This window comes from Theropithecus gelada, chromosome 9 (assembly GCF_003255815.1).
Source record: "Theropithecus gelada isolate Dixy chromosome 9, Tgel_1.0, whole genome shotgun sequence".
NCBI lineage: Eukaryota > Metazoa > Chordata > Mammalia > Primates > Cercopithecidae > Theropithecus > Theropithecus gelada.
The window spans coordinates 36,379,149-36,400,896 of record NC_037677.1 but is presented as its reverse complement, the minus strand read 5'-3'; the positions used below and the strand labels follow the sequence as shown (position 1 = coordinate 36,400,896).

Below are 21,748 nucleotides of genomic sequence, written 5' to 3'. Positions count from 1 at the left end.
TTTTTGTATTTTTGGTAGAGATGGGGGTTTTGCCATGTTGGCCAGGCTGGTCTTGAACTCCTGACCTCAGGTGATCCACCCACCTTGGCCTCCCAAAGTGCTAGGATTACAGGCATGAGCCACTGCGCCCAGCCCTCGTCTTCATTCTTTAAGAACCGAGGAAAAGACTGGAAAGAACAAGTCTCCTTGTTAAGGGGATGGTTGGGTTGAAGAAATCACAGAAGAAAGCCCTTGTCTGAGCAGGAATATTCATCTTTATTTGGACTCCATGACACCCTTCCTATGCCCTTCACTTAATGTGAATGTATTATACATTGTTCTAGATTTGGGGGGGAAAAAAATCTCTTATGACATAAAATTGGTAGGGAATGGGTTTACCAGAAAGGGGATACAAAACACACACACCCTAAGCTCCAAATGATTCACTTCTGCTTGGGTAAAGAGCTAATTGAATGAAAGAAATTGATTTAACACTTAAATTATACACCAATCACCTTTATTGGCTGCAACCCTAAATTAGTTTTTCTTAAAACAGTAATATTTCACTTTTACTTTTTTTTATTTCCATTAAAGCAACACCACTGTACTGCAAAACTAACTCTCTGCAATTAAGTACCTGATACATGTTTTCTGCTTTTAACAAGTGATAGAAAAGCTTACATCATCTCATTAAGAAAACATTTTCCTTAGACATTTTGTTTGGTTTTGGTTTTCTGTTGAAAGAGTTACAACAGATGCCTATTTCAAAGATTGATTCTTTCTCCTTTCACAAGTCGAGCTCGAAACATCCAAATATCCTAGAAATAATACCAAACAGAGTGAGTTTATGGAACACTTCAATCTGCCCTCCATTTACGTTCAATTTCACCATAAGACAAAGTTGATTTCTAGCCTCTATGAAAGGTTAAATAGGTTAAATAGGGAAAATAATCCCTGTAATAGTCATATTGATTAGTAAACAAAACAACTCAAATTAAGCTACTTAATCAACTCTTTTTAAAGAATTTTTTGGGGACACAATCTCACCCCATTGCCTAGGCTGGAGTGCAGAGGCTCACTGCAACCTCCACCACCTGGGTACAAGTGACTTTCCTGCCTCAGCCTCCTGAGTAGCTGGGATTACAGGTGTGCACCACCACGCCTGGCTAACTTTTTGTATTTTTAGTAGAGACAGGGTTTCGTTATGTTGGCCAGACTGGTCTCAAACTCCTGGCCTCAAGTGATCTGTCTGTCTCGGCCTCCCAAAGCCTCCCAAGTGCTGGGATTACAGGTATGAGCCACCACTCCTGGTCTACTTAATCAGCTTCTAAAACAGTGTTAACTAAATTAAGTCAGTGGTTACCCCAGCTGCTGTCAGTCCTTCCTGTTTTATTCAGGATATTTATTGGTGCCAGGTAACATAACTGGGTCGATGTCATGTCTGGTTACAGAACAAACAGTTCACTGCCATTTTTCTGCTTACTTTTTTTTTTTTTTTTTTTTTTTTTTGAGACAGTTTTGCTCTCGTTGCCCAGGCTGGAGTGCAAGGGCACCATCTTGGCTCATTGCAAACTCTGCCTCCTGTGTTCAAGTGATTCTCCTGCCTTAGCCTCCCAAGTAGCTGGGATTAGAGGCATGTGCCACCACACCTAGCTAATTTTGTATTTTTAGTAGAGACAGGGTTTCACCATGTTGGTCAGGCTGGTCTCAAACTCCTGACCTCAGGTGATCCGCCTGTCTCAGCCTCCCAAAGTGCTGGGATTACAGGAGTGAGCCACTGCACCCGGCCTGACTACTCTCGTGTTACTTGTCTGAGCCGTTTTGAGTGTTCTGTTCCTGATGAGATGATAATAGTGAACATGGTATCAAGGATTACTGCTTTGTTTGGTGGGTTTTTTCCCCCTTTGACCTTAATAAAATAATTCAGATGTTCTTATTTCTTGGTTCTTGTTTATTTTTGAGCAAACAGCAAGGTATGGTGGAAAGAATAATTTTCAAATTTGACCTGACTCTGAAATCAAGCTTTGTCACTTAGATAGCTTAGATCAACCTCTGGAACTTGTTTTCTTGTCACTGACAGCATGGAGCTTATACTGACTGCCCCACTGGGTTTTGGTGAAGAAAATAAGAAAATGAATATGAATGTGCTTTTGTACTTTACCCATAACTATGTAGCAGAGGTTAGTATTGTTATTCTAAATATAACTTACAGAGTAATTAAGCTAAATGTGGGAGGTATTCATTTAGCAACAACTTTGACAAACCTCAAACATGATGTATATATATTTGTTCTCCCTTAAAATTTAGGATGTTAGCTCAAAGCTCCAGTTGACAATGTATAGGCATTTTAGGTACTGAACAAAAAGAGAGGAAGGACAAGAATTTCTAGGACCTGTAAATGCAAAATCAGAGCATTTTCAGAGATGGGACACATTTCCAGGTTCTAAAGGGAGAAGCAAGATTTTTTTTTTTTTTTTTTTTTTGACAGTCTCGCTCTGTCGCCCAGGCTGGAGTGCAGTGGCGTGATCTCGGCTCACTGCAAGCTTCTGGGTTCACGCCATTCTCCTGCCTCAGCCTCCCACGTAGCTGGGACTACAGGCACCCACCACCACACCCGGCTAATTTTTTGTATTTTTAGTAGAGATGGGGTTTCATGTTATCCATGTTAGCCAGGATAGTCTCGATCTCCTGACTTCATGATCTGCCCGCCACGGCCTCCCAAAGTGCTGGGATTACAGGCGTGAGCCACCGCGCCCGGCAAGAAGCAAGATTCCTGAGCTGCGAAGGTATTTCAGAAGATGATTCCCGACGGTATGGTAGCATGGCACTGGTGCACAGGGACCTACAACTGGCTGAGGAGCCCACAGTTATCACTGCACTCGGTCTATCTGGGGGGCGTGCATGCATTTATGATGATCTAATGCAAATTTGAAAAACAGAATCAGCTTCTTGGTTCAGAGGTTGAAATGTGTATATTCTACAAAGTTAATATGCTTGTTTATTTGCCTTGATTGATAATCTGTCTATTAATGATCAGCAGTACTGAATATCCATGGGTTAAAAACAAATAATTTGAGCCTGAGCAACACAGTGAGACCCTATCTCTACAAAAAAATAAATAAATAAACTAGCCAGGGCACAGTGGTGGGTGCCTGTAGTCTCAGCTGCTAGGGAGGCTGAGGCAAGAGGATTGCTTGAGCCCAGGAGGTTGAGACTGCAGTGAGCTGTGATTGCACCACTGCACTCCAGCCTGGCTAACAGAGTGGGACCCTGTCTCTAAAAATAAACAGTTAGTTAATTAAATTTTAAAAATTTACAAATAATGTGTATTAACTAGGAAACCATATGAAATATTGTCAAATGCCTGTTATTGATAAGCATTAGTGATCTTAAACCTCTGCTACATGCAAACTAGGCCTCTCATAAAACTCCAGATGCACATTTGCCAAAACAGAAACTTGCCCAAGAATTGCAATCTGGGCATCTTACTGGATTCCCTAATGCACAAATACTCTATTATTTATTTATTTATTGAGATGGAGTCTCGCTCTGTCGCCAGGCTGGAGTATAGTGGCACGATCTCAGCTCACTACAACCTCCAATTCCCTGGTTCAAGCGATTCTTCTGCCTCAGCCTCCCGAGTAGCTGGGATTACAGGCACGTGCCACCAGACCCAGCTAATTTTTGTATTTTTAGTAGAGACGGCGTTTCACCATGTCGGCCAGGAAGGTCTCGATCTCCTGACCTCATGATCTGTCTGCCTTGGACTCCCGAAGTGCTGGGATTACAGGCGTGAGCCACCACGCCCAGCAATAAATACTCTCTATTCTATACTAATAAACATGGCCTATGATTGGATCCCAAACCTATAACTTTCCTTCTATCCCTTCAGAAGGTTTTTTTTTTTTTTTTTTTTTTTTTTTTTTTGAGACAGGGTCTCACTCTGTCACCCAGGCTGGAACGCAGTAGTGCAGTCACACCTCACTGCAGCCTTGACCTCAAGCTCAAGTGAGCCTTTCAACTCAGCCTTCTGAGCGGCTGGGACTACAGCTATGCTCCACCCTACTTGACTAATTTTTATTTTTATTTCTTTTTTTAGTAGAGATGGAGTCTCACTATGTGTCTCAGGCTGGTCTCCAACTCCTGGGCTCAAATGATTCTCCTGCTTTGGCTTCCCGAAGTGTTGGGATTACAGGCATGAGCCGCCATGCCGAGCCAGAAGGCAAGGTTTTGTCTTTCATTTTCTCTCATCTAAATCTGTAGTTTCGTTTTCCTTCACTGCCCTGTGTGAAACAGGACGGCCTGTACATCTTTGGACAGCCCAAAGACATAAAGAAGCAGCAGGAAGTTCTCAAGTCTCCTGCACGGGGGCCCAAGTGTAAATGGAAATTCCATTGTCAATTTTGGTGGGGGCTCAGCCATGTCCCTAAAATGAATCTCAATCCAAGCACTATATACTGTCAAATAAATTAGGTATGAGAATGATGAAGCATCTGAAGAAAAGGAAAACCTGAGATTTTTACCTTGCTGTTGCATACGGACATACCTTCAAGTCCATGCTGTTTTCATCTCCCCAGAATTTATTTGCTATTCCTACAACTTCCTTCTCAATGTTTTCTTGACTGGTGCCCTTCACATCGATGTAGTGACAATCGGCACTGGCGAAATGGCAGGAAATTGCCTGTGCAAAGTGAACAAATTGATATTGGAGAAAAACATCCCATTAATAACAGCGACCAAGCAGGGAGTCTTTCTTTTAGAAAGTCAATTATTTCACTCAGTATTTGATTTCTAAATGGAAAGTCAGGTCCATTGTGTCCTGTGTCAATCTCTTTGTAACTAAGCCTTTTTTTGTTTCCAGCTAAAAGTTAATTGAGAAATTTCAAATGATCATTAACCAGATGTGACATTTATTTTTGAAAGGTATATACGGGAGAGGGAATGAAATTATGTCAGCAACAGGTCTTTAGTTTTTTTTTTTTAGCATTTGATTTTCCTAATGAATGGATATCCCAAAGTCTTAAAAAGGACTGCATTCCATGGCAATTTATCTCAAAAGTTAGTTACCTGGTCCAGTTTGGGATGGATTGTTATTTCAGTGGCAATAGATTATGAAAAGAACTAAAAATACCTTGAGAAAGAAAATAATGCAGACACCTTCTCTCAAATCAAAAGGACATTTAAAAGCCAATATCATTGACATATGTTACCCCTCTTGCTTCCTTCTGAGGGTAAGGATGAAATTACTTGGTTCTCCCTATTTTAGAAAAAGTTATAAACAGATCTAAGATGCCAGGCAATCGTTAAAACTTACCTTTTCTGTCACAAGTGATCACACTTGTCAGAAGGACTTTCTACTTTGCCCCAAACAGCAAATGTCTAGAGAGTGGCGTCAGCAATCCCATTGCCTCGTAATCCCTGGTGCCATACGGCACTGTAACAGAGCCCAAGGCAAAGGGAAAACATGCACCCCTATATCTGTATCTTTATGTAATTATAGTAATATTTTTCCAGAACATTAAAGTCATTAAGCCTGGGCATGGTGGCTCATGCCCGTAAGTCCAGTACTCTGGGAGGCCAAGGCAGGAGGATCACTTGAGGCCAGGAGTTCAAGACCAGCCTGGGCAACATAGCAAGACCATGTCTGTACAAAAAATGAAAAACTAAAATTAGCCAGGTGTGGTGGTGCGTGTCTGTTAGTCCCAGCTTCTCAAGAGGTTGAGGTGGGAGGATGGCTTGAGCCATCACACACACCTCAAGAGTTCCAAGCTGCAGTGAGCTATGACTGCGCCACCGCACTCCAGCCTGGGCAAAAGAGCAAGATGCTGTCTCAAATAAATAGATAAATAAATAATTAAAAATTTTAAAATAAAGGCATTAAAAAACACTGGGCCAGGCAAGGTGGCTCACATCTGTCATCCTAGCACTTTGGGAGGCTGAGGTGAGAAGATCACTCGAGGCTAGGAGTTCAAGACCAGACTGGCCAGCATGGTGAAACCCCATCTCTACTAAAAAATACAAAAATTAGCTGGGTGTGGTGGCGTATGCCTGTAGTCTCAGCTACTCAGGAGGCTGAGGCAGGAGAATCGCTTGAACCTAGGAGGCCGAGGTTGCAGTGAGCTGAGATTGCATCACTGCACTCCAGCCTGGGCAACACAGCGAGACTCCATCTCAAAAAAAAAAAAAAAATTGGAAAATTGCAAAGTCAATATATTAAAACTCACAACATGATTTGCGTCATTGTGCCTGCACCTCCCTACTTGCACAGCTCTGAAGGTTGCGCTAGTGTAGGGTCCAATACTGTTTTTTGGCATTGTACGCAGCCAATACATTGGGTATTTTGCATCAACTTTGATTTTTTTTTTGAGACGGCGTCTCGCTCTGTGGCCCAGGTTGGAGTGCAATGGCTGGATCTCAGCTCACTGCAAGCTCCGCCTCCTGGGTTCACGCCATTCTCCTGCCTCAGCCTCCTGAGTAGCTGGGGCTACAGGCGCCCGCCAACACACCCGGCTAATTGTTTTTTTTTTTTTATTTTTTAGAAGAGACAGGGTTTCACCATGTTAGCCAGGATGGTCTCGATCTCCTGACCTTGTGATCCATCCACCTTGGCCTCCCAAAGTGCTGGGAATACAGGCGTGAGCCACTGTGCCTGGCCTAATTTTGATTTTTTAAAATTTCGCATTAAAATGTTACTAAACTCGATTGTAGAGGTTTTTTTTGGCATGCCCTTAAATTTTACCCCTGGGAAGAGTGCCCCAACTTGTCCCACCCTAATCCTGACCCTGATGAGGCTGGTGGAAATATGAATGAAGACGACATTTGGCCCCTAACCCATGGCTTCAGAAGACAACAGTGAATTTTTTTTTTTTTTTTTTTTTTTTTAAATAGAAGCAGGGTCTTACCATGTTGCCCAGGCTGGTCTAGAACTCTTGCCCCCAAGTGATCCTCCCGCCTCAGCCTCCCAAAGTGCTGGGATTACAGGCATGAGCCACTGCACTTGGCTTTCATAATCAATATTGACAAGGTTAGGATCCTGAGGTCACCTGGCTTCTTACTGATAAGAGCCCGAAAAGACCAAGGTAAGCAAATATATTTCCTGGTAAATAAATTGGACTAAAGTCCAGGTTGGTTAAAAGCCACAAATCTTTAAAATGTTAATGCAATTAAATTAAAATTTTATTCAATTAATTTGAATTAAATGAATTAAATGCAATTTTTGTTTCTAACACACGCATCTGCAGCAGGTGCGGCAATGTGAATGCTCACCTTCCGGAATCCCTGGGTTTTGTTCTGACCAGACCCATGGATGAGCAAAGGATGGAAGAAAACGGTGTCTCCCTTCTCCATCACCAGGTGCACCCGAGCGTTGTTTTCCTCGTAGTCCTGGATCCCGTGGAACATTTTGTTAACTCCCCCCTAGAACAAGAAGCAAGCCAAGTCTACATTTGAGGGGGTACCATAATTAAAAACATTGTCGGTGGTTCATCAGGGAAAGCAAACATCAGGGAAAGAAAGCATTTCTTTCTCCCAAGAGAAAGAAATGTCTAAATTAAATGCTTACTTTTTTCAGTATACAAAAGCCTCTCAGATATCTGGTTTTTAAGAGTCACATGTTGGCCGGGCACGGTGGCTCACGCCTGTAATCCCATCTCTTTGGGAGGCCAAGTTGGGAGAATTGCGTATGCTCAGGAGTTCAAGATGAGCCTGCGCAACATGGCAAAACCCCATTTCTACAAAAACTGCAAAAATTAACCCGGTCTGGTGGTGCAAGCCTGTGGTCCCAGCTACTCGGGAGGCTGAGGTGGGAGGATCGATTGAGCCAGGAGGGGGAGGTTGCAGTGAGCCGAGATCACACCACTGCCCTCCAGCCTGGACAACAGAGCAAGACTGTGTCTCAAAAAATAATAGTAATAAAAAAAAAAAGTCACATGTTGATATTAAAATCACTGATATTTTTGGAGCAAATGAACAATGTGGAATTTCCACCTGCCCTTCATGACTGCATTATACATGAAGAGCTAGCTTAGTTTTACCTTTTGTGGTCAGTCTAGGCAACCACCTATCTCTTAGGCATTTCCAGCGTAAATCTGTAAGTGTTCTCAGCGTGTTCTCCTCCTCACCAGAACTTTAAATAAATCCTTCATCTCTTACTCAGGAGTGTCTCTGAGAAGCTATTTCCCCAAAATAGAGGGGAGAAAATGCTCAGTTTTTCTGAGCTCAAAGACACTTACGTCACATCCAGAATAATGAAAGAATAGTAAATTAAAACACTGTGTTTGTTTGTAACTGTTTCCCAAATTAGTTACTGCTTTAGGTAATGGGGTTATGTTTTATTAAAGAAATTGACCTGAGAAGCACCTTATGAGTCCGAATAAGGAAAGCAGCCCATTCCTGTTCCTAAGTGCATCCTCAGTTCCTTTCGGTAATGACTACATCCCTCTTAGACAGTGCTGAGACTCGGACCCAGAGCCCTTCTCTCCTGGCCAGGTTGAATGTGTGACCCACACTAAACTAATCATACCTCCCACTCTGCATCTGTGCAGGGTGTCTGAGACTCCACACGCTCTTGAAGCCCTGCAAACCTTTCCCTTTGCCTTCCATCAGCCAAAGCCCACTGCAGTTGCGTGCACCAAACTTTATCTAAACCTTAGCTTCACTGATGAGTTTCAAACGAAATGGTTTTATATCAGGATCCAGACACTCAGATATTTTCATTTGACACTAATTATTGATGCAAGAAATCTGAGACGTTCTTTTATTATTATTATTATTATTATTATTATTATTATTATTATTGAGATGGAGTCTTGCTCTGTCGCCCAAGCTGGAGGGCAGTGGTGCGATCTCACCTCACTGCAACCTCCATCTCCCAGGTTCAGACAATTCTCCTACCTCAGCCTCCCAAGTAGCTGGGACTACAGGCGCTCACCACCAAGCCTGGCTAATTTTTTTATTTTTAGTAGAAACAGGGTTTCACCATGTTGGCCAGGCTGGTCTCAAACTCCTGATCTCAAGTGATCTGCCCGACGTGGACTCCCAAAGTGCTGGGATTACAGGCGTGAGTCACTGTGTCCAGACGGGACAGGAGTTCTTAAAACCATGTTCCTCATTTCCTATCAAACTACAATTCATTCTCCGTGCTTTAACAATGGGGGCTCTTTCTGTTCACAGCATCATGGGTTTCCAGGATCTTTTCTTTTTTTCTTTTTTCTTTCTTTTTTTTTTTTTAAGATGGAGTCTTGCTCTGTCACCCAGGCTGGAGTCCAATGGCACAATCTCAACACACTGCAAACTCTGCCTCCTGGGTTCACGCCATTCTCCTGCCTCAGCCTCCTGAGTAGCTGAGACTACAGGCGCCCGCCACCTCGCCCGGCTAATTTTTTTTTGTATTTTTACTAGAGACGGGGTTTCACCATGTTAGCCAGGATAGTCTCGATCTTCTGACCTCGTGATCCACCCGCCTCGGCCTCCCAAAGTGCTGGGATTACAGGCATGAGCCACCGTGCCTGGCTCTTTTTTTCTTTTTTTGAGACAGAGTTTCACTTTGTTGCCCAGGCTGGAGTGCAGTGGCATGATCTCGCCTCACTGCAACCTCCAGCTCCCGGGTTCAAGCTATTCTCCTGCCTCAGCCTCCCAAGTAGCTGGGACTACAGGTGCGCACCACCACACCAGGCTAATTTTGTATTTTTAGTAGAGACAAGGTTTCACCATGTTGGTCATGCTGGTCTCGAACTCCTGACCTCAGGTGATCCACCCGCCTTGGCCTCCCAAAGTGCTGGGATTACAGGCATGAGCCACTGTGCCTGGCCCAGGATCTTTTCTTTTTCTTTTGATACAGGAACTTGCTCCGTCACCCAGGCTGCAGTGCAGTGGCACCAGCATAGCTCACTGCAGCCTTGAACTCCTGGGCTCAAGTGATCCTCCTGCCTCAGCCTCCCAACTAGCTGGGACTACACACATGCACCACCATGCCCAGCTAATTATTATTATTATTACTAGAGATGAGACCTCATTATGTTGCCCAGGGTGGTCGTGAACTTCTAGGCTCAAGCGATCCTCCCACCTTGGCTCCCACAGGATCTTCTCACCTTAGACCTAACGTGTTAATAGTCATCTCTTGCCGGGCGCGGTGGCTCAAGCCTGTAATCCCAGCACTTTGGGAGGCCGAGACGGGCGGATCACGAGGTCAGGAGATCAAGACCATCCTGGCTATCATGGTGAAACCCCGTCTCTACTAAATACAAAAAACTAGCCGGGCGAGGTGGCGGGCGCCTGTAGTCCCAGCTACTCGGGAAGCTGAGGCAGGAGAATGGCGTGAACCCAGGAGGCAGAGCTTGCAGTGAGCTGAGATCCGGCCACCGCACTCCTGCCTGGGTGACAGAGCAAGACTCCATCTCAAAAAAAAAAAAAAAAAAAAAAAGTCATCTCTCTGGTTTCTTCACTTCTAGACTCCTATACCTGCAGTGCGTCCTGCACCAGACCCTGAGGTTATTGTCCTTGAAGAGCCGATTTGATCCCATCACTCATGAGCTCAAATGCATTTAACAGTTCCAAGCATCAACAGCCGAATGGATGAACAAACCATGGTTCATGGTGCAGCCATGCAGTGGAATACTACTCAGCAATGGAAGGGAAAGAACTACTGTCGGCCGGGTGCGGTGGCTCACACTTGTGATCCCAGCACTTTGGGAGGCCGAGGAGGGTGGACCACAAGGTCAGGAGATCGAGACCATTCTGGCCAACATGGTGAGGCCTCATCTCTAATAAAAATATAAAAATTAGCTGGGCGTGGTGGCTTGTGCCTGTGGTCCCAGCTACTCAGGAGGCTGAGGCAGGAGAATTGCTTGAACCAGGGAGTTGGACGTTGTGGTGAGTCGAGATCGCAACACTGCATTCCAGCCTGGCGACAGAGTGAGACTCCATCTCAAAAAAAAACAAAAAGAACTACTGTCATACACAACAGCATCAACGAACCTCAAAATCACCATGCTGAGTGAAAGAAGCCAGACTGGAACAAAAAAATCTATGCTGTGTAATTACAGGTCTATGACATTTTAGAAAATGCAAACTAATCTGTAGTAACAGAAAGCTGTTCAGTGGTTGCCTAGAGCAGGGAGAAGGATGGAGTATCTTGACTGTGGTGATTTCACAGGTATGCGTGTGTGGAAAATGATCAAATTATACATGCAAAATATGTACAATTTACATGACAATTATACCTCAATAAAACTATTTTTCTTTTTTTTTTTTTTAATTAAAAGCTGTTCAACTGCACGTGGTGGCTCACACCTGTAATCCCAGCACTTTGGGAGGCCGAGGTGGGCAGATCACGAGGTCAAGAGATTAAGACTATCCTGGCCAACATGGTGAAACTCCGTCTCTACTAAAAATACAAAAATTAGCCTGGTGTGGTGGCTCATGCCTGTAGTCCCAGCTACTCGGGAGGTTGAGGCAGGAAAATCACTTGAACCCGGGAGGCAGAGGTTGCAGTGAGCCAAGATCGCGCCACTGCACTCCAGCCTGGCGACAGGGTGAGACTCCTTCTCAAAAAAAAAAAAAAGCTAAAAAGAAAAAAGGTCTTCAATCTTCCTAAAAAGTTTGGACTAAAAAGTTCCGATTCTCCCCCAAATAAACTGCAGACTTGTTAGTATAACAGTCTTTTCTAATCTGGTCCTAATGTACCTTTTTGGGCTCACCTCTGCCGCTCCCCAAAATACACCCCCACCCCCAACCCATCTAGACTGCAAGCTCCCTGGATCCTTCTCATTGTTTGGTCAGGTTCAGGCTTGCCCTTTACCTTTTGCTTTCCCATATAGACTCTTCCCTATGGGACATTGTACCCTGTCCTGCAACACTCAGGTCAAACACCAGCCTCCCCAGATCCTTTGCTGGTCTCTGCAGTTGAAAGGAGATAATCTCTCCTTCCTTACTCTTAAGAGCCATCAGTTAGTGCATAAGACTGGCTTGGTGCCTACCACACACATCTGGGGTCGAAGAGTTTATGTCTTACCTCTGCAGCTAGGCTTTACAATCTCGGATACTATACAGTAGCTACCCAAGCACCCCAACTTGGCTGGCTTTCAAATACGTGTTGAGGCCAGGTACAGTGGCTCATGACTTTAGTCCCAGCACGTTGGGAGGCTGAGGTGAACGATCACCTGAGGTCAGGAGTTCGAGACCAACCTGGCTAACACGGCAAAACCCCGTCTCTACTAAAAATACAAAAATTAGCTGGGCGTGGTGGTGCACACCTGTAGTACCAGCTACTGGGGAGACTGAGGCAGGAGGATGGCTTGAACCTGGGAGGTGGAGGTTGCAGAATTGAACAAGACACTGTCTCAAAAAAAAAAAAAAAAAAAAGGATGGGTTGAAAAAACTAGGTGTGATGAATGTTTTCTCTGACATCCTTGAACCTTCTCTGATCCTCACTGCAAATCTTAGGACAGTGTTTTGCTCAGAAAGGAAATGCCATCTCATTTGTAAGGTCTTTATAGATACTGATGTGAAACAGAAACCGCAAAGGAGATTCGGATCAAGACTCAGTCGCCGGGCAGACCTACCTCCCACTTGGGGTAATCGTGAGGCTTCAGGGAGCCCTTGTGTGTTCCTGGGAGCACAACCAGACAACCATTGTTCCGGTCGATGTGCTCCATTGCTGTCCAGGCACAAACGATGAGATTGCTGGGCCTGAAGGGGAAATAGTGCAGGTCCTGGTGCAGGGGATGACGGGACGTCTTCTTGCCTGAAAAGAAAATCTGCTATTAAAGGATGCTGGAGGCCGGGTGCAGTGGCTCACGCCTGTAACCCCAGCACTTTGGGAGACTGAGGCAAATGGATTGCTTGAGCCTGAGAGTTCAAAACCATCCCGGGAAACATAGTGAGACTCCGTTTCTACAGGAAAACAAAACAAAACAAAACAAAAAACTAACTGGGCATGGTGGCATGCACCTGTAGTCACAGCTACTTGGGAGGCTGAGGTGGGTGTATCACTGAGCCTGGAGGTCGAGGCTGCAGTAAGCTGTGATTTTACCGCTGCATTATAGCCTAGGTGACAGAGAGCAAGTCCCTGTCTCCAAAAAAAAAACAAAAACAAAAAACAAAAAATGCTCGTCTCAGGATTCTTATCCTTTGCCTGAAAAAACAATGACCTGTCCTCATAAGAACCAAATGAAATAATGCTAGAGAAAATCAGCCCCGGAGAGATAAACATCAAATTGGAAATCAACACAGTGACTCCACATCTTCAAGCCCTGCACTCCCTTCTTCTGGGTTGCTGGTAGCTCAGTACATATGCACACTATTTTCCAGCAAGTGGTACAACATCATCATCTCCGTTGTGCTTTATTCTTTTGCCACTCTGGATTGGGCACGGCACCTAGCATGTAGTAAAGTGTTCAAAAACCAGTTGCATTAATTACATTGAAGAGAGTGATATGGAGTCAAATTTGAAATCCCCTTTGAAGTGGTTGATGTCAAAAAAAAGTTCTAGGCCGCATGTGGTGGCTCACACCTGTAATCCCAGCACTTTGGGAGGTTGAGGCAGGCAGATCTCTTGAGGCCAGGAGTTTGAGACCAGCCTGGCCAACATGGTGAAACCTCATCTCTACAAAAATACGAAAATTAGCTGGGCATGGTGGTGCACGCCTATAGTCCCAGCTACTTGGAAGGCTGAGGGCTGAGGCAGGAGAATCGCTTGAACCTGGGAGGCAGAGGTTGCAGTGAGTCAATATCATGCCACTGCACTCCAGCCTGGGAGATAGAGCGAGACTCTGTCTCAAAAAAAAAAAAAAAAAAAAAAAAAGGCCGGGCACGGTTCCTTACACCTGTAATCCCAGCACTTTCGGAGGCTGAGTCAGGTAGATCACCTGAGGTCAGGAGTTCAAGACCAGCCTGACCAACATGGTGAAACCCTATCTCTACTAAAAATACAAAAAAAGTTAGCTGGGTGTGGTGGCAGGCACCTGTAATCCCAGCTACTCAGGAGGATGAGGCAGGAGAACCGCTTCAACCCCGGAGGCGGAGGTTGCACTGAGCTGAGATTGAGGCACTGCACTCCAGCCTGGGAAACAAAGCAAGTCTCCATCTAAAAAAAAAAAAAAAAAAATTTCTCTAAGACGTCCTCATCCCCCACGACTATAGTCATTCGGTGCCGTGTCCATTCAGAGTGCCCATGACCACAATGACATTTGCCCCTGGTTTGCTCCCTGAGCCTGGCTCCCAAACACCTGATCTCCACAGGGAGGGAGACCTGGTAATGCTAAGCCGCCTTCTATCACATAAACCCCTCCCGGTGATCAGAAGGAAGAAGAGGCAGAAAGGATAGGGGACTCTCTCATGGCTGATTTCTACTGCAAGCACAGAGGAATTCCCCAGTGTAGTCCACGTGGTCTGCACTAGAATCTCTGGACTTGAACTCCTGGGCTCAAGCCATCCTCCCCACTCAGCCTTCTGAGTAGTTGGGACCGCAGGTGCACATCCACGACCAGCTTGGGAAAGGTTATTAAAATACAGAAACCTGGGTTATATTTCTGCCAACGAGGTCTTAGATTCTGCATTTTAGCAAGCACAAGACCGGGCGCGGTGGCTCACACCTATAATCCCAGCACTCTGGGAGGCCAAGGCGGGTGGATCATCTGAAGTCAGGAGTTCGAGACCAGCCTGACCAACATGGCGAAACCCTGTCTCTACTAAAAATACAAAAATTAGCCAGGCGTGGTGGCACGCACCTGTAATCCCAGCTACTTGGGAGACTGAGGCAGGAGAATCAAGAATCGTTTGAACCTCAGAGGTAGAGGTTGCAGTGAGCCAAGATCATGCCATTGCACTCCAGCCTGGGCAACAAGAGCAAAACTCCATCTCAAAAAAAAAAAAAAAAAAAAAGACAACTATAGTTTGTGACTCATAGTAACAATTTTAATTGTGTTAGTAATAATAATGTCTTCCTATCAGGAATGCAAGAATCCACACTAACACAGCTAAAAAGAGCTGATCAAGCTTAGAGACACGGAATGGCAGGAACCTTTGATATATGAAGAGTTATGTCCGTTAAACTGTATTTTTTGGGAAGCCAGTCATCTGAAAATTCAGCAACAGTCCTTCAGTTAATATCTGAAATCATTAGCACATTTCACTGTTGTTATAGTGTAAATTATTTTAAGACTTACTCATCCAAAGTTTGACAGTTATACACATGATTATAGTTAGACATCAGCTATTATTTTATTATTTTGTTTTGTTTTATTTTATTTTTTTTTAGAGATGGGTTCTCACTGTGTCACCCAGGCTGGAATGCATGCCATTATAGGTTCACTGCAGCCTTCAACTCCTGGGCTCAAGCAATCCTCACGTCAACCTTCCAATAGCAGGGACTACAAGTGCACACCACCATGCCTGGATATTTTTTAATTCTATTTTTAGAGACAGAGTCTCACTATGTTGCCCAGGCCACTCTCAAACTCCTGGCCTCAGAGATCTTCCTCCCTCAGTCTCCTAAAATGCTGGGATTACAGGCATGAGTTACTGCACCCAGCCAACCTTACACATTTTAATGAAACCCTTTTTTTTTTTTGCTTCTCCCTTACAATTACCAGAATCTGGAGGTTTGTTTATCAACATTGTGTGCATGGCCATGATATTAGGTCCAGTGAAGCACTCCACATATTTCAGAATCTAAGAAAACAAACAAACAAAAACAAACCTTGTGGGAAATCAGAAGTATTAGCAATTGGTACAAAGTACAGCAGCTATCCACGCAAGAACCAAGACATCAATAGTTTAAGAACCAAGTGGTATTTCACAACTCTGCAAACAAAGCATCAATAACCCAGCCATTGGAAATCATTCTAAATCTATAACACGGAATTAAATGGGCTTTTTCTGAGCTAGCTGGGAATGAAATCATTTTTTTTTCTACAAGAAAGATGGGAGCTTTGACGAGATATCAATACAGATTTCTTGTCAACCCAAGCCGCAGAGGGTTGCTCAGTGGGAGGGCAGCTTCCTCTTCCTCGTTGGAGCCTCTGCATACGAAGAGTCCCATACAATTTGCAGCTGTCATGAGTAGCCCGGAAGAAAGCAGAACAGTGGCTTAGAGGACATTTGACAACAGGGACGCTTGGCACTTGACAACTCATTACTGAGATCTGGGAACTAGGTGACGGGAAACGGGGAAGCAAGAGTGAACAAGCAAAGCAGGTCCCAGGTGTTAGATGAAACATGTTAAACCAGTAATTACATGGGTCAGAGCGGCCGAGGGACACTGCATTATGAAGAAAAGGCTAGCATGGGAACCCATGACAGGGAGAGCTGGTTTAGTCATGGGGCCTGGGAGCTGGGCTGCTGCTACCTTGTGCACAGAACCCAGCAACGGAGGGGGCAAAAGCAGAAAGGGCTCAACACTGAGGTCCGGTGCAGTAGTTCACACCTGTAATCCTAGCACTTTGGGCAGCTGAGGCGGGTGGATCCCTTGAGGTCATGAGTTCGAGACCAGCCTGGCCAACATGGTGAAACTGCATCTCTACTAAAAATACAAAAATTCGCCGGGCATGGTGGCGCGTGTCTGTAATCCCAGCTACTTGGGAAGCTGAGAGAGGAGAATCACTTGAACCCGGGAGGCGGAGGTTGCAGTGAGTCAAGATCACGCCACTGCACTCCAGCTCCAGCCTGAGCGGCAAGAGTGAGACTCCATCTCAAAAAAAAAAAAAAAAAAAAAGCCCATGACATTCAAATTTTGATTCCACAAAAAAATGACTCCAAAAAATGAGCCACCTTCTACTGCTTCCTCACTATTTGATCTCTTGTGTATAAGGAATATTGGCAATTTGATTATGAAACCCTGGAAAGGTTATAAAAGCCTAGGAGTCAGGCACACGCTTGCTTTTTATAAAGCCTGGTAGTTTTCGGCAGTCACCGAGGCTGGGATTTTCTAAACCCTGGTCATTCAAGAGCCATCTTCACAACTTCTGACATAACTTGGACTGTTATTTAGCCAATGATTTCCCTACCCTTAGTTAGCTCACTTCTTTTTTTTATTTTTTATTTTTATTTTTATTGTTTTGAGATGGAGTCTCGCTCTGTCGCCTAGGCTGAAGTGCAATGGTGTGATCTCGGCTCACTGCAACCTCCACCTCCTGGGTTTAAGCCATTCTCCTGCCTCAGCCTACCGAGTAGCTGGGATTACAGGCGTCCGCCACCACGCCCGGCTAATTTTTGTATTTTTAGTAGAGACGGGGTTTCACCATGTTGGTCAGGCTGGTCTCAAACTTCTGACCTTGTGATCTGCCCACCTTGGCATCCCGAAGTGCTGGGATTACAGGCATGAGCCACTGTGCCTGGCAGTTAGCTCACTTCTTATACTCAATCTTTTTTTTTTTTCCTCTTTTTTTCCAATTCAGATAGTAGTCTCGCTATGTTGCCCAGACAGGTCTTGAACTCCTGACCTCAAGTGATTCTCCTGCTTCAGCCTTCCAAAGTGTCACTACAACTGGCCTTTTTATTTAATCTTGTCCTAATTGACAACATTCTTGAAATCATGAGTTTGGTAAACTGTTGAGTTTTTTCCAATACATTTAAAAATAAATATCTAACTATTAAAATAATTTATACCTCCTAAAATCATGGCATAGACCATCAGATACTGGTCCCACTCTTTAGAAATGTAGGAAATTGGCCAGGCTCAGTGGCTCATGCCTGTAATCCCAGCACTTTGGGAGGCCAAGGTGGATGGATCACGAGGTCAGAAGTTCGAGACCAGCGTGAGCAACATGGTGAAACCCCGTCTCTACCAAAAATACAAAAATTAGCCAGGTGTGGTGGCAGGCACCTGTAAACTTAGCTGCTCGGGAGGCTGAGGCAGGAGAATCACTTGAACCTGGGAGGCAGAGGTTGCAGTGAGCCGAGATTACACAACTGCACTCCAGCGTGGGCAACAGAGTGAGACTCTGTCTCCAGGAAAGAAAAGAAAAGAAACCCACTGATTTTACTCAATTCAACTCCTTTCCATATCCAGCTCTAAGAGCAGTTAATCCTGGGCTCAAGCGATCCACCTGCCTCAGCCTCCCAGAGTGCTCGGATTACAGGAGTGAGCCACTGTGCCCGGCCAAATCAGTGGGTTTTACAGGCAGGCATACACGCTAGCAATTAAGCAGAAGCACAGCCAGGGTGGTCTCTGACCTCGGGGAGAGTGCAGTATCTGAAGAGCTCCTTATCTTCCTGGAAATCCTGGACCTTCGTGGTCATCTTCTCACTTGGTGTATATTCCGATTTCGAAATGGTCACATCTCTCATTACTACTAATCCGAATGGTTTCACCTCCTTTCTGCAGATTTTTTCAAACTCATTCCTAGAAAATTTAATTTGCAAATGATGTCGTCACCACTGGCTCCAAGCACCTGCCCTGCCCTCCTCTGTGGAAAGGGTTGCAGACTTGAGGGGTGGTTTCTCTGCACTAAGTCGGCCTCCAGCTTGAGGTCTGGATGGGAATGCCTCCCATTCCAATGAAAAGCAGGAGAAACTGTCAGCCTAGAATCCACTACCAGAATTAAATCATTCCCCAGTTTAGCATACCGGTAGGGAAGTCTTTTTATGATTTGGTTACATCGTAATAATAATAGCAAACACTTCTGTAACACTTACCATGTGCCCAGCTCTATTCAAAGTGCTTTCCATATATTTCACCTTATTTAGTCATAACAACACTAGGACATAAGTACTATTATTATCCCCATTTTACAGATGAGGAAACAGAGGCATGGGATGTGAAGTAAATTGCCCCAGGACACATAATATTAAGTGGTGGAGCTGAGACTGAAGCCCAGGCGTGGTGGCTCCCGACCGTAATCTCAGCAACTGAGGAGGGTAAGGCCAGGAGTTCAAGACCAGCCTGGGTAACATAGTGAGACTCCCTGTCTCTAAAAACAAAGAAATAAAAAATTAGCCAGGTATAGTGGTACACACCTGTGGTCCCAGCTACTCAGGAGGCTGAGGCAGGAGGATCGCTTGAGCCCAGGAACTTGAGGCTGCAGTAAGCTATGATTGCACCACTGCACTCTAGCCTACACAACAGAGTGAGGCCCTTTCTCAACAACAACAAAAAAAGTCAGTCTGGCACCAGAGCCGGTGCTTCTAAACACTTCCCAACAAACCAACTCATTAAAAAACATCTGTAAAGGCAGGAGTGAATCCACCTTGTATTCTCATTACATGCACACAATGCATACTTTTGTAAAATAACAAATAGTGTTACTGTACCGAAAGCGTTGAATATCAGCATCAGGTACAAGATTTTTGATTACAAGAAACCCATTTTCTTCATAAAATTTTCTCTGTTCCAGGGTTAGAACATTATTATCCAGAGTATACCTAAAGGAGAAAAAGAATCCTAAAATAAGTTAAATTTTTAAATTACCGGCTAGGCACAATGGCTCACACCAGTATTCCTAGCACTTTGGGAGGGCGAGGCAAGTGGATCACTTGAGGTCAGGAGTTTGAGACCAGCCCAGGCAACATGATGAAACCCCATCTCTACAAAAAAATACTGGTTGTGCCACTCCACTCCAGCTTGGGTGACAGAGTGAGACCCTGTAGCGAAAAAAAAAAAAAAAAAATTAAATGACTTCCTAAAAATATGTATCAAGAACCTGAGGCTAGGCGTGGGGGCTCACTCCTGTAATCCCAACACTTTGGGAGGCCGAGGTGGGTGGATCGCCTGAGGTCAGGAGTTTGAGACCAGCCTGACCAACATGGTGAAAACCCATCTCTACTAAAAATACAAAGTTTAGCTAGGCATGGTGGTGGGCATCTGTAATCCCAGCTACTCGGGAGGCTGAGGCAGGAAAATTGCTTGAACCTGGGAGGCGGAGGTTGCAGTGAGCTGTGATCATGCCACTGCACTCCAGCCTGGGCGACGGAGCAAGACTCCGTCTCAGAAACAACAACAACAACAAAAAACAAGAACCTAAGAAACGTTCATGCTTCAATCCAGTATTTCTAAGACCAAGGAAATAATCTGAAAACTTAAGCTTTATGTTCAAAATGTTAACTATGGTCACCAAAAAAAGTACTTGAGTGAGCCGGGCACAGTGGCTCATGCCTGTAATCCCAGCTCTTTGGGAGGCTAAGGCAGGTGGATCACCTGAGGTTGGGAGTTCGAGACCAGCCTGACTAACATGATGAAACTCCATATCTACTAAAAAATACAAAAATTAGCGTGCCTGTAATCCCAGCTACTCAGAAGGTCGAGGCAGGAGAATCGCTAGAACCCGGAAGGTGGAGATTGCAGTGAGCTGAGATCGCACCAGTGCACTCCAGCCTGGGTGACAGAGCAAGACTCCGTCTCAGGAAAAAAAAAAAAAGTGCATTAGTGGAAGAAAAATTAACTACTGACACTACGTTCACTCAGTGGAATATGACTCAGATATTAAAAATTGAGGCCATATAATAGTATGGACGGTGGGCATGGTGGCTCATGCCTGTAATCCTAGCACTTTGGGAGGCTGAGGCAGGCAGATCACGAGGTCAGGAGATCGAGACCATCCTGGCTAACACGGTGAAACCTGTCTCCACTAAAAACACAAAAAATTAGCCGGGTGTGGTGGCGGGCGCCTGTAGTCCAGCTACTGTGGAAGCTAAGGAAGGAGAATGGCATGAACCCAGGAGGCAGAGCTTGCAGTGAACCGAGATCGCACCCCTGCACTCCAGCCTGGGCTACAGGGCCAGACTCCATCTCAAAATAAAATAAAATAAAATATGGACAATGCTTATTATAATAAAATATTATTACAATTATGTAAAACCAAGACACTATATGAAAAACAAAAAAGCCTGCAAAGAAATATGCCAAAGCAATTTTTAACAGTGATTGCCTTTAGTAATGGAATTAGGGATGATTTTTAAGAATTCCTTCTATTAGGCCGGGTGTGGTAGCTCACGCCTGTAATCCCAGCACTTTGGGAGGCCAAGGCGGGCAGATCACAAGGTCAGGAGATCGAGACCACAGTGAAACTCCTTCTCTACTAAAAATACAAAAAATTAGCCGTGCGCGTGGCGGGCGCCTGTAGTCCCAGCTACTCAGGAGGCTGAGGCAGGAGAATGGCGGGAACCAGGGAGGTGGAGCTTGCAGTGAGCCGAGATCGCACGACTGCACTCCAGCCTGGGCGACAGAGCGAGACTCTGTCTCAAAGAAAAAAAAAAAATTCCTTCTATTTCTCTGATGTTCCTGTAATGAATACATATGATTTTTCAGATGAGAAACAAATTCAATAAATTTTATATTTTTAACTCTCCAGTTGATGCACTCCAAGAAGGAAAGTAACAAAATCCAAATAAATGTACAGCATGCCCATAAACTGAAATCACCCAACCTATTCCTTAAGATTGGAATTGTGGTTGTATGAGAATATTTAGGAAGGTCAAGATCTTCCCCTTTAAAGGTGATTTAAGATAAACCAAAGATGCTAGTTAATATGTCCATATAGGCCGGGCGCGGTGGCTCACGCCTGTAATCCCAGCACTTTGGGAGGCCAAGGCGGGCGGATCACAAGGTCAGGAGATCGAGACCACGGTGAAACCCCGTCTCTACTAAAAATACAAAAAATTAGCCGGGCGCGGTTGTGGGCGCCTGTAGTCCCAGCTACTCGGGAGGCTGAGGCAGGAGAATGGCGTGAACCCGGGAGGCGGAGCTTGCAGTGAGCCGAGATCGCGCCACTGCACTCCAGCCTGGGCGACAGAGCCAGACTCTGTCTCAAAAAAAAAAAAAAAAAAAAAAAAAAAA

The 21,748-nt window shown here is 44.8% G+C and overlaps 1 protein-coding gene across 6 annotated transcripts in view; it reads right to left on the bottom strand.

Annotated features, from left to right (window-relative positions):
- Positions 1 to 237: 237 nt before the first annotated feature.
- Positions 238 to 21,748, bottom strand: part of PHYH (phytanoyl-CoA 2-hydroxylase) — a 24,080-nt gene continuing 2,569 nt past the window's right edge. For 3 of the 6 annotated variants that reach the window (XM_025397539.1, XM_025397542.1, XM_025397543.1), the window contains 7 exons: positions 19,228 to 19,338; positions 18,151 to 18,319; positions 15,567 to 15,648; positions 12,540 to 12,721; positions 7,246 to 7,395; positions 4,526 to 4,660; positions 238 to 797 (listed from right to left, as the gene is read on the bottom strand). In XM_025397539.1, coding sequence (XP_025253324.1) covers positions 744 to 797; positions 4,526 to 4,660; positions 7,246 to 7,395; positions 12,540 to 12,721; positions 15,567 to 15,648; positions 18,151 to 18,319; positions 19,228 to 19,338 — 883 coding nt within the window. In that variant the 3' untranslated portion in view covers positions 238 to 743. Of the gene's footprint in view, positions 798 to 4,525; positions 4,661 to 7,245; positions 7,396 to 12,539; positions 12,722 to 15,560; positions 15,649 to 18,150; positions 18,320 to 19,227; positions 19,339 to 21,748 lie in introns of all 6 variants that reach the window. The other 3 variants (XM_025397538.1, XM_025397541.1, XM_025397540.1) reach the window with 2 other exon arrangements.